The following is a 13403-nucleotide window of genomic DNA, read 5'->3' on the forward strand; positions in this document are numbered from 1 at the left end:
GGAGAGGACAGACCGAGAGGACAGACCGAGAGGACAGACCAGAGAGGACAGACCAGAGAGGACAGGCCAGAGAGGACAGGCAGAGAGGATAGGCGGAGAGGACAGGCCCGAGAGGACAGGCGGAGAGGATAGGCGGAGAGGACAGGCGGAGAGGACAGACCGAGAGGACAGACCGAGAGGACAGACCAGAGAGGACAGACCAGAGAGGACAGGCCCGAGAGGATAGGCAGAGAGGACAGGCCCGAGAGGATAGGGGGAGAGGACAGGCCCGAGAGGATAGGGGGAGAGGACAGGCCCATGAGGATAGGCGGAGAGGACAGGCCCGAGAGGATAGGGGGAGAGGACAGGCCCGAGAGGATAGGGGGAGAGGACAGGCGGAGAGGACAGGCGGAGAGGACAGGCGGAGAGGACAGGCGGAGAGGACAGGCCAGAGAGGACAGACCAGAGAGGACAGACCAGAGAGGACAGGCCCGAGAGGATAGGGGGAGAGGACAGGCCTGAGAGGATGGGGGAGAGGACAGGCCCGAGAGGATAGGCGGAGAGAACAGACCAGAGAGGACAGACCAGAGAGGACAGGCCAGAGAGAACAGACCAGAGAGGACAGGCCAGAGAGGACAGGCCAGAGAGGACAGACCAGAGAGGACAGACCAGAGAGGACAGACCGACTCACCTTCCAGTCTTTCCCCTCCCTGGGTGTGGTTTTAGGTCTGGGGGCGGGTTTAGTGCTGATTGGAGGGTTTTTACTGGAGGGAGAGATCTGATTGGTGGAGGCATCATGAAGGAAAATCCTCTCGCTGCGTCTGCGTGTCCATCCCTCCTCCTCGCTAGCCCCTCCCGCTAGTCCCCCGGCGGGGTCAAAGGTGAATCTCCGGGGCGACCGAGGAGATGGGCGAGGTTTGCGTTTGACCGGCGAGGTCTCGTTGCTAGTGTGGTCGCCGTGGCGCGTTGCCGGGGGTAACAGGGGGAGTTCGGGTGCGGAGCGTTTCCCATGGAGCAGAGAGGGGAACTTCCTCAGACACAGGTCAGAACCAGAACCTAGAGGACACACACACACACACAGGTCAGAACCAGAACCTAGAGGACACACACACACACACAGGTCAGAACCAGAACCTAGAGGACACACATACGCACACACACAGGTCTGAACCAGAATCTAGAGGACACACACACACAGGTCAGAACCAGAACTGAAACCTAGAGGACACACACACAGGTCAGAACCAGAACTGAAACCTAGAGGACACACACACACAGGTCAGAACCAGAACTGAAACCTGGAGAGGACACACACACAGGTCAGAACCAGAACTGAAACCTAGAGAGGGGACACACACACAGGTCAGAACCAGAAACGAAACCTAGAGGGGACACACACACACACACAGGACAGAACCAGAACTGAAACCTAGAGAGGACACACACACACAGGACAGAACCAGAACTGAAACCTAGAGAGGACACACACACACACACAGGTCAGAACCAGAACCGAGATCTAGAGAGGACACACACACACAGGTCAGAACCAGAACCGAGACCTAGAGAGGACACACACACAGGTCAGAACCAGAACTGAAACCTAGAGAGGACACACACACAGGTCAGAACCAGAACTGAAACCTAGAGGACACACACACACAGGTCAGAACCAGAACCGAGATCTAGAGGACACACACACACACACACACAGGTCAGAACCAGAACCGAAACCTAGAGGACACACACACAGGTGGTAGAAACGTAGTAAACGGCACCTCTGACAAGGTTACAATGGAATTCACACGTCCAAATCTCTCTTGCTTACCCAGAATGCTTTGCCTGCTACGGTGTTTCTTGTCGTGGAGACGGGGCAGGGGGACGGGGTTGACCGGGAGGGCGCTGGCTGCGAACCTGGCCAGCAGGCCCAACCCACTCTCCTCCAGCTCACTCCCCTCGGAGCACGACAACTCTTCCTCATCATCGTCCTCCTCAGTGGAGGACTCTGTGACAGAGAGAGAGATTATTGATTCTTAGGATCACAGAGTGGAACTCCAACATCAGGTATGTCTGTCTGTAGTATTACTGTAGTATTACTGTAGTATTACTGTAACATTACTGTAGTATTACTGCAGCATTACTGTAGCATCACTGTAGTATTACTGTAGCATCACTGTAGTATTACTGTAGCATTACTGTAGTATTACTGCAGTATTACTGTAGCATCACTGTAGTATTAATGTAGCATTACTGCAGTATTACTGTAATGTTACTGTAGTATTACTGTAGCATCACTGTAGTATTAATGTAGCATTACTGCAGTATTACTGCAGCATTACTGTAGTATTACTGCAGTATTACTGTAGCATCACTGTAGTATTAATGTAGCATTACTGCAGTATTACTGCAGCATTACTGTAGTATTACTGTAGCATCACTGTAGTATTAATGTAGCATTACTGTAGTATTACTGCAGTATTACTGTAGCATCACTGTAGTATTACTGTAGCATCACTGTAGTATTACTGTAGTATTACTGCAGTATTACTGTAGCATCACTGTAGTATTACTGTAGCATCACTGTAGTATTACTGCAGTATTACTGTAGCATCACTGTAGTATTACTGCAGCATTACTGTAGTATTACTGTAGCATCACTGTAGTATTGCTGCAGCATTACTGTAGTATTACTGCAGTATTACTGTAACATTACTGTAGCATTACTGTAGTATTACTGCAGTATTACTGTAGCATTACTGTAGTATTACTGTAGCATTACTGTAGTATTACTGTAGCATTACTGCAGTATTACTGTAGCATTACTGTAGCATTACTGTAGTATTACTGTAGCATTACTGCAGTAGTACTGTAGCATTACTGTAGCATTACTGTAGCATTACTGCAGTATTACTGTAGCATCACTGTAGTATTACTGTAGTATTACTGTAGCATTACTGTAGCATTACTGTAGTATTACTGTAGCATTACTGTAGTATTACTGTAGCATTAATGCAGTATTACTGTAGCATTACTGTAGTATTACTGTAGTATTACTGTAGCATTACTGTAGCATTACTGTAGTATTACTGTAGTATTACTGTAGCATTACTGTAGCATTACTGTAGCATTACTGTAGTATTACTGTAGCATTAATGCAGTATTACTGTAGCATTACTGTAACATTACTGTAGCATTACTGTAGCATTAATGCAGTATTACTGTAGCATTACTGTAACATTACTATAGCATTACTGTAGCATTAATGCAGTATTACTGTAGCATTACTGTAACATTACTATAGCATTACTGTAGTATTACTGTAACATTACTGTAGTATTACTGTAACATTACTGCAGTATTACTGTAGCATTACTGCAGTATTACTGTAGCTTTACTGTAGCATTACTGTAGTATTACTGTAACATTACTGCAGTATTACTGTAGTATTAATGCAGTATTACTTCAGCATTACTGTAGTATTACTGTAGTATTACTGTAGTATTACTGTAGTAGTACTGCAGTAATTGAGAGAGGGGGTGAGGGAGAGAGGGGGGAGGGAGAAAGGGAAAGAGGGGGGGTGAGGGAGAAAGGGAAAGAGGGGGGGTGAGGGAGAGAGAGGGTGAGGGGGGGTGAGGGAAAGAGGGGGGGTGAGGGAGAAAGGGAGAGAGGGGGGGTTGAGGGGAAGAGGGGGGGTGAGGGGAAGAGGGGGGGGTGAGGGAGAAAGGGAGAGAGGGGGGGTGAGGGGAAGAGGGGGGGTGAGGGAAAGAGGGGGGGTGAGGGAGAGAGGGGGAAATGTACCCAATTCCTCTGTAGTTAGTATACTGCTAGCAGACAGACAGACAGACATACAGAACAGATTTGTCTAGCAGACAGACAGGACAGACAGACAGTACTGTCTAGCAGACAGACAGGACAGACAGACAGTACTGTCTAGCAGACAGACAGGACAGACAGACAGTACTGTCTAGCAGACAGACAGACAGACAGACAGACAGACAGACAGACAGACAGGACATACAGACAGTACTGTCTAGCAGACAGACAGACAGCCAGACAGACAGATCACACTACCCCTATTCCCTATACACTACCCCTATGGGCCCTGGTCTACAGTAGTACACCACCCCTATGGGCCCTGGTCTATAGTAGTTCACCACCCCTATGGGCCCTGGTCTACAGTAGTACACCACCCCTATGGGCCCTGGCCTATAGTAGTACACCACCCCTATGGGTCCTGGTCTATAGTAGTACACCACCCCTATGGGCCCTGGTCTATAGTAGTACACCACCCCTATGGGACCTGGTCTATAGTAGTACACTACCCCTATGGGCCCTGGTCTATAGTAGTACACTACCCCTATGGGCCCTGGTCTACAGTAGTACACCACCCCTATGGGCCCTGGTCTATAGTAGTACACCACCCCTATGGGCCCTGGTCTATAGTAGTACACCACCCCTATGGGCCCTGGTCTATAGTAGTACACTACCCCTATGGGCCCTGGTCTATAGTAGTACACTACTCCTATGGGCCCTGGTCTATAGTAGTACACCACCCCTATGGGCCCTGGTCTACAGTAGTACACCACCTCTATGGGCCCTGGTCTATAGTAGTACACCACCCCTATGGGCCCTGGTCTATAGTAGTACACCACCCCTATGGGCCCTGGTCTACAGTAGTACACCACCCCTATGGTCCCTGGTCTACAGTAGTACACCACCTCTATGGGCCCTGGTCTATAGTAGTACACCACCCCTATGGGTCCTGGTCTATAGTAGTACACTAGATGGGGAATAGGGGGCCTGGTCTATATGGGACCTGGTCTACAGTAGTACACCACCCCTATGGGCCCTGGTCTATAGTAGTGCACTAGATGGGGAATAGGGGGCCATCTGAACCTTACTGGATTGAGACTCAGCCCAGTGGTTAGGAGTTAGAACCATGGCTGTAGACAGGATGAGCTGTGATTGGTTAGAGGGAAGTAAGGGTTGGGAGCAGACAGACAGACAGGATGAGCTGTGATTGGTTAGAGAGAAGTAAGGGTTAGGAGCAGACAGGATGAGCTGTGATTGGTTTCGAGAGAAGTCAGGGTTAGGAGCAGACAGACAGACAGACAAGATAGACAGGAAGAGAAACAGAGACAGACAGGAAGAGAAACAGACAGACAGGGAGATAGACAGGAAGAGAAACAGACAGCCAGGAAGACAGACAGACAGACAGACAGACAGACAGACAGACAGACAGACAGACAGACAGACAGACAGACAGACAGACAGAGAAACAGACAGGTAGACAGACAGGAAGAGAAACAGACAGACAGACAGACGGACAGGTAGATAGACAGGAAGAGAAACAGACAGGTAGACAGACAGGAAGAGAAACAGACAGGCGTATCAGGTGTAAAAGTCTATCCGTCCAGAGGTCTGTATATAATGACGAGATGCTCATGTCTCCGGGCCTAATAACGAGGAGTTGTTGTCCGAAATGTGGGGAAGGCAGGCGACAAGTTGAGGAAAAAAATTGCCGCAATGGATTATGGGATTGTAGTTAATTACCACTTTTCTGAACTGAACTAGGTTTGAATATTTGCTTAAATGAGAACTACAACTCCCTTCAACCCAGCATCCCATACAGTTTCCTCATTTTTGTTGTGAATGATTTGATTTCACAAAAACCCGATCGAAATGGAATTCAAGTAATTGAACCGACGTCGGACAAAATTTGGTTAATCACTCAGCACAGAACACATCCTTCCTTCCTCAATCCTCTGACTCCTCCCTTCCTTCCTCACTCCTCTGACTCCTCCCTACCAGACTCATCACTGACCTGACTCCTCCCTACCAGAGTCATCACTGATCTGACTCCTCCCTACCAGAGAGTCATCACTGATCTGACTCCTCCCTACCAGAGAGTCATCACTGATCTGACTCCTCCCTACCAGAGAGTCATCACTGATCTGACTCCTCCCTACCAGAGTCATCACTGACCTGACTCCTCCCTACCAGACTCATCACTGACCTGACTCCTCCCTACCAGTCATCACTGATCTGACTCCTCCCTACCAGAGAGTCATCACTGATCTGACTCCTCCCTACCAGTCATCCCTGATCTGACTCCTCCCTACCAGAGAGTCATCACTGATCTGACTCCTCCCTACCAGAGAGTCATCACTGATCTGACTCCTCCCTACCAGAGTCATCCCTGATCTGACTCCTCCCTACCAGTCATCACCGATCTGACTCCTCCCTACCAGAGTCATCACTGACCTGACTCCTCCCTACCAAACTCATTACTGACCTGACTCCTCCCTACCAGAGTCATCCCCGATCTGACTCCTCCCTACCAGAGTCATCACTGATCTGACTCCTCCCTACCAGACTCATCACTGATCTGACTCCTCCCTACCAGAGACTCATCACTGATCTGACTCCTCCCTACCAGAGTCATCACCGATCTGACTCCTCCCTACCAGAGTCATCACCGACCTGACTCCTCCCTACCAGAGTCATCACTGATCTGACTCCTCCCTACCAGAGATTCATCACTGACCTGACTCCTCCCTACCAGACTCATTACTGACCTGACTCCTCCCTACCAGACTCATTACTGACCTGACTCCTCCCTACCAGAGAGTCATCACTGACCTGACTCCTCCCTACCAGAGTCATCACCGATCTGACTCCTCGCTACCAGAGTCATCCCTGATCTGACTCCTCCCTACCAGAGTCATCCCTGATCTGACTCCTCGCTACCAGAGAGTCATCACTGATCTGACTCCTCCCTACCAGAGAGTCATCACCGAGGTGACTCCTCCCTACCAGAGAGTCATCACCGAGGTGACTCCTCCCTACCAGAGAGTCATCACCGAGGTGACTCCTCCCTACCAGAGAGTCATCACCGATCTGACTCCTCCCTACCAGAGAGTCATCACCGATCTGACTCCTCCCTACCAGAGAGTCATCACCGATCTGACTCCTCCCTACCAGAGTGTAATCACCTAGCTGACTCCTCCCTACCAGAGAGTCATCACCGAGCTGACTCCTCCCTACCAGAGAGTCATCACTGATCTGACTCCTCCCTACCAGAGAGTCATCACCGATCTGACTCTTCCCTACCAGAAAGTCATCTCCGATCTGACTCCTCCCTACCAGAGAGTCATCACCGATCTGACTCCTCCCTACCAGAGAGCCATCACCGATCTGACTCCTCCCTACCAGAGAGCCATCACCGATCTGACTCCTCCCTACCAGAGAGTCATCACCGATCTGACTCCTCCCTACCAGAGAGTCATCACCGAGCTGACTCCTCCCTACCAGAGAGTCATCACCAGAGAGTCATCACCGAGATGACTCCTCCCTACCAGAGAGTCATCACCGAGCTGACTCTTCCCTACCAGAGAGTCATCACCGATCTGACTCCTCCCTACCAGAGAGTCATCACCGATCTGACTCCTCCCTACCAGAGTCATCACCGATCTGACTCCTCCCTACCAGAGAGTCATCATTGATTTGACTCCTCCCTACCAGAGAGTCATCATTGATCTGACTCCTCCCTACCAGAGTCATCACTGATCTGACTCCTCCCTACCAGAGTCATCACTGATCTGACTCCTCCCTACCAGAGAGTCATTACTGATCTGACTCCTCCCTACCAGAGAGTCATTACTGATCTGACTCCTCCCTACCAGAGAGTCATCATTGATCTGACTCCTCCCTACCAGAGAGTCATCATTGATCTGACTCCTCCCTACCAGAGAGTCATCATTGATCTGACTCCTCCCTACCAGAGAGTCATCACTCCTCTGACTCCTCCCTACTAGAGAGGACTCACATCTTCTTTACAAAAAGCAGATTTTGTGGCATGTGAGGGTCAATCCAAGTCTAACCAGATTGGTCAGATAATTCCTTACTAGGAAGGAAAGGAAGGAAGGAAGGATGCATGTCTTCAGCTCAGAAACACAAGCAAAAGGTTCTATTTGTGAAGAAAACGTTCATATTGACATTAATATTGTCCATGAGACTGAATATTCAACCCCAGATCCCGCCAGGCGAATAGTAGTTTGAGCATCCATGTTAGCATTAGCATCATCACTGAGACACAGAGAGAGGAGGGACATCTTACTTACACAACAGGTGACAGGCGTGTGGCCTCAGGCAGGGCAGCGCATGGAGTAGCCTAGCATCGGCTAGCGTAGCTTAGCCTTGTAGCTTAGTCGTCGCGTCGGCTAGCTATAGCGTGCGTAGCTTAGCCATGTAGCCTAGTCGTAGCGTCGGCTAGCTATAGCTTAGCCATGTAGCTTAGTCGTAGCGTCGGCTAGCTATAGCGTAGCCATGTAGCATCAACTAGATGTAGCATGGTTGCTAAAATTCGAAGAGTTCGCCTAATTTCAGTTTATGTGGCAAAACAAGCAGTGTAGAGAATCATGGTCTAAACCGCTGTGAAATAGCTTTTCAATAAAATATTGTATTTTCAGCTGGTGTATAAAACCAAGACACATAGAAATAGCACACATAGAAAATATCTACCCCATTCCACTAGCCTAGTGGTTAGAGCGTTGGACTAGTAACCGAAAGGTTGAAAGATCAAATCCCCGAGCTGACAAGGTACAAATCTGTTGTTCTGCCCCTGAACAGGCAGTTAACCCACGGTTCCCCAGTAGGCCGTCATTGTAAATAATATTTAGTTTTTAACTGACTTTCCTAGTTAAATAAAGTGAAAATAAATAAATGACAGATCTATAACTCACATTGATGTGAATTTGGTCGAGTCGCCCCAAAGTTCAATATTGCAGATTTAATAGCCGAGTGTTAATTTGCTTATGTCACTGAACACAACAGGTGATGATGAGAAACAGGCGTCTATTTCCTTAATGAACACAGATTTAGCTAATTTGCATAGTTGTTTAATTCCAGCATTCACTTCCAGTATTTTTTTTATACATTTCTTCATTTCCTGTCTTTATTTGAATACGTGTCTTCATTTCCTGTATTCATTTGAATACGTGTCTTCATTTCCTGTATTCATTTGAAGACGTGTCTTCATTTCCTGTATTCATTTGAAGACGTGTCTTCATTTCCTGTATTCATTTGAAGACGTGTCTTCATTTCCTGTATTCATTTGAAGACGTGTCTTCATTTCCTGTATTCATTTGAAGACGTCTCTTCACTAATGTGTTATCATTTACACACTGCTTCACGTTGTCGTCTTAGTGGGGCGGCAGGGTAGCCTAGTGGTTAGAGCGTTGGACTAGTAACCGGAAGGTTGCAAGTTCAAACCCCCGAGCTGACAAGGTTGTTCTGCCCCTGAACAGGCAGTTAACCCACTAGAATGTCATTGAATTTGTTCTTAACTGACTTGCCTGGTTAAATAAAGGTAAAAAAATATATACTTTTTCACTGTGCAGTTGCGATCGGCAGACTTCTATAAGGGTCTGGTACTCCCAAAGTTGTTGGCTGTTTTTGTGATTCAAATTAGCAAGTAGTTAGCAGCCAACGGCTAGCAGTTTCTTAATGGTGATGACTGCCGTAATTTTTTCGAATCACTATTGAATTATTAAATGTAACAAACCTCATAAACAATTCATTTAGACCCATTTATTTGCTGAAATGTGTGCCGTCGCCCGGCTATTAAAAGGGACAAGCGACTGTTTGAGACTTTGTTTAATTTAAGTTTTAGTAACTGGCTATAGCTAGCCGTAGCATCAACTAGCTGTAGGATAGACTAGCTATAGCTAACCATACCTTAGCGAGGTAGCATGGCTAAAGGTGGCGCTAGTCCTGGCAGGCTTGTGTGTGTCAGCAGCAGCAGCAGTAGCAGAACAAACAGCACAGGCTGAGAGACATGTAAAGCATCATGGGTAGGAGAGGGGTCAGGAGTGAGCAGGTGAAAGATGAGCAGGTGGCAGCGAACGACAGGAAGGGGCGGAGTTATCTGGAGGTTTAGTAGACAGGAAGAAGGAGCCCTATTCTGCAAATATCCCAACGAGCCAATCAGATAGTTTGAACTGTGTGTGTGTGAGCTTTATGAATCTAAAAAGCCTTCCTTCACCCCTATCCTCGTCCCAAACCTCAACCCTTACCATAGCCCTCACAATCACAATCATATTTCACCGTCTTCATTGAAAACAGTTCTGAGTGTGTAAGCATGTGTGTGTGTCTGTGTGAGCGTGTGTGTGTGTGTGTTTCATCCACTGTACTAAAACCCCGATTGAAGCACTACAGTGTAGGAACCTAGTGCCCTTGTGCTGTTGGGGGCTATAGGAGGGATACAGGTCCCTACAGAGCGAGTAGTGTGTGCAGCCGACAGACAGGACAGGCGGACAGAGAGAGACAGACGAAGCGAGAGACAAGGACCACAGTGAGTTGGCTTTTTTCTTTACCAAATTCAATTTAAAAAAACATCTTTAATAAAAAGCTTCGGTTACCAACAAACACAACTTCTTAAAAACACACATGATCAATGTATAATTTAAAAAAAACAGTCCACAGCAGTCTGAGCAAGCCAGGCGAAACCGTGACAACCGCATCCGTGACAACCGCAACCGTGACGACCGTAACAAAAATCAAGTCTAAAACCAGGAGGCAGCAGCGGCAGGGAGAGGCATGGGACTCTAAAAGAGCCAGGAAGTGATGTCACAGCTGTAAGAGCCCTCTCTCTCTCTCTCTCTCTCTCTCTCTCTGTGTGGTCAGTATGCAGGAAGTGATGTCACAGCTGTAAGAGCCCTCTCTCTCTCTCTCTCTGTGTGGTCAGTATGCAGGAAGTGATTTCACAGCTGTAAGAGCCCTCTCTCTCTCTCTCTCTGTGTGTGGTCAGTACGCAGGAAGTGAGGTCAGTGAGGTGAAACACTCAGAATGATGCAGATTTTACAGTTTTGAGATGACAGGATTCCCTACAACATCTCTATGTCAACAGAGATGACGTGATTCCCCACAACATCTCTATGTCAACAGAGATGACGTGATTCCCTACAACATCTCTATCTCAACAGAGATGACCTGAGTCCCTACAACATCTCTATCTCAACGTTTATTAATAGAGATGTGATTCCCTACAACATCTCTATCTCAACGTTTATTAATAGAGATGTGATTCCCTACAACATCTCTATCTCAACGTTTATTAATAGAGATGTGATTCCCTACAACATCTCTATCTCAACAGAGATGACGTGATTCCCTACAACATCTCTATCTCAACGTTTAGCAACATTGTGCCCTCATGAAAATATCACAGAGGGTGTGGTTAGTAACCAGGGGGTGTGGTCAGTAACCTTGATCGAAGGAGTCGTCGGAGGAGCTAAGCCCCGCCTCCTGCAGCAGGAGGGATAAGTGCTTCTGTTTCCTCTCCCGAGCCGCCTGATTGGACGAGGAGGGGGACGGTCTCTTCCTGGGCGGGGTTGTGTGGGGTCGCAACCCTGAGAAGGGGTGACAGCCCCCCCGGGGGACATCCTCTTCAGAGTCAGAGTCTGGTGCAGAGAACACAGGGTCAGGACACAACACATTAACATGTTAGTCATTTAACAGACGTTCTTATCCAGAGACTCAGTTACATTAACATGTTAGTCATTTAACAGACGTTCTTATCCAGAGAGACTCATGTGTACAACCACATATCACAGTAGTTAGTATATTCAGATAGCTAGGTGGACAACCACATATCACAGTAGTTAGTATATTCAGATAGCTAGGTGAGACAACCACATCTCACAGTAGTTAGTATATTCAGATAGCTAGGTGGACAACCACATATTACAGTAGTTAGTATATTCAGATAGCTAGGTGGACAACCACATATCACAGTAGTTAGTATATTCAGATAGCTAGGTGGACAACCACATATCACAGTAGTTAGTATATTCAGATAGCTAGGTGAGACAACCACATCTCACAGTAGTTAGTATATTCAGATAGCTAGGTGGACAACCACATATTACAGTAGTTAGTATATTCAGATAGCTAGGTGGGACAACCCTATATCACAGTAGTTAGTGTATTCATCTTCAGATAGCTAGGTGAGACAACCACATATCACAGTAGTTAGTATATTCAGATAGCTAGGTGGGACAACCACATATTACAGTAATTAGTATATTCAGATAGCTAGGTGGACAACCACATATCACAGTAGTTAGTATTTTCAGATGGCTAGGTGATGGCTAGGTGATGGCTAGGTGATGGCTAGGTGGGACAACCACATATCACAGCCATAGTACAATAAGAACCCATTTCCTTAATAAAGTATAATATTGGCACGGACTCTACTGTCCTACACGACACAACCAACAGGATGTGGACACCTGCTGGTCCAACATCTCATTCAAAAATCATAGGCATTAATATGGAGTTGGTCCCCCTTTGCTGCTATAACAGCCTCCACTCTTCTGGGAAGTCATTAATATGGAGTTGGACCCTCCTTTGCTGTAATAGCAGCCTCCACTCTTCTGGGAAGGCTTTCTACTAGATGTTGGAACATTGCTGCTATAACAGCCTCCACTCTTCTGGGAAGGCTTTCCACTAGATGTTGGAACATTGCTACGGAACATTGGAACATTGCTACGGAACATTGCTACGGAACATTGGAACATTGCTACGGAACATTGCTACGGAACATTGCTACGGAACATTGTAACATTGCTACGGAACATTGCTACGGAACATTGGAACATTGCTACGGAACATTGGAACATTGCTACGGAGCATTGCTACGGAACATTGGAACATTGCTACGGAACATTGCTACGGAACATTGTAACATTGCTACGGAACATTGCTACGGAACATTGCTACGGAACATTGGAACATTGCTACGGAACATTGGAACATTGCTACGGGGACGGGCGATTAGGCATGGCTCGAGTCGTCTTTTCAATTCATCACAAAGGTGTTCAATGGGGTTGAGGTCAGGGCTCTGTGCAGGCCAGTCAAGTTCTTCCACACCGATCGACAAACTATTTCTGTATGGACCTCACTTTGTGAGCGGGGGAATTGTCATGCTGAAACAGGAAAGGGCCTTCCCCAAACTGTTGCCACAAAGTTGGAAGCACAGAATCATCTAGAATGTCATTGTATAACGTAGCGTTAATATTTCCCTTCACTGGAACTAAGGGGCCCGAACCATTAAAAACAGACCATTATTCCTCCTCCACCAAACTTTACAGTTGGCACTATGCATTGGGGCAGGTAGCGTTCTCCTGGCATCTGCCAAACCCAGATTCGTTCGTCGGACTGCCAGATGGTGAAGCGTGATTCATCACTCCAGAGAATGCGTTTCCACTGCTCCAGAGTCCAATGGCAGCGAGCTTTACACCACTCCAGCCGACACCACTCCAGCCCACGCTTGGTTTACACCACTCCAGCCCACGCTTGGTTGACACCACTCCAGCCCACGCTTGGTTTACACCACTCCAGCCGACGCTTGGTTTACACCA

The 13403-nt window shown here is 47.5% G+C and overlaps 1 protein-coding gene across 1 annotated transcript in view; it reads right to left on the minus strand.

Moving 5' to 3' along the window:
* LOC139365270 (trinucleotide repeat-containing gene 18 protein-like) overlaps positions 1-13403 on the minus strand; it is a 104808-nt gene that overhangs the window by 22540 nt on the left and 68865 nt on the right. The window contains exons 16-18 of the mRNA XM_071102780.1: positions 11247-11441; positions 1808-1984; positions 671-1035 (exon numbers count right to left, since the gene is read on the minus strand). Of these exons, the coding sequence (XP_070958881.1) occupies positions 671-1035; positions 1808-1984; positions 11247-11441 (737 nt within the window). The remainder of the gene's footprint in view (positions 1-670; positions 1036-1807; positions 1985-11246; positions 11442-13403) is intronic.

This window comes from Oncorhynchus clarkii, chromosome 13 (genome assembly GCF_045791955.1).
Source record: "Oncorhynchus clarkii lewisi isolate Uvic-CL-2024 chromosome 13, UVic_Ocla_1.0, whole genome shotgun sequence".
NCBI classification, from domain to species: domain Eukaryota; kingdom Metazoa; phylum Chordata; class Actinopteri; order Salmoniformes; family Salmonidae; genus Oncorhynchus; species Oncorhynchus clarkii.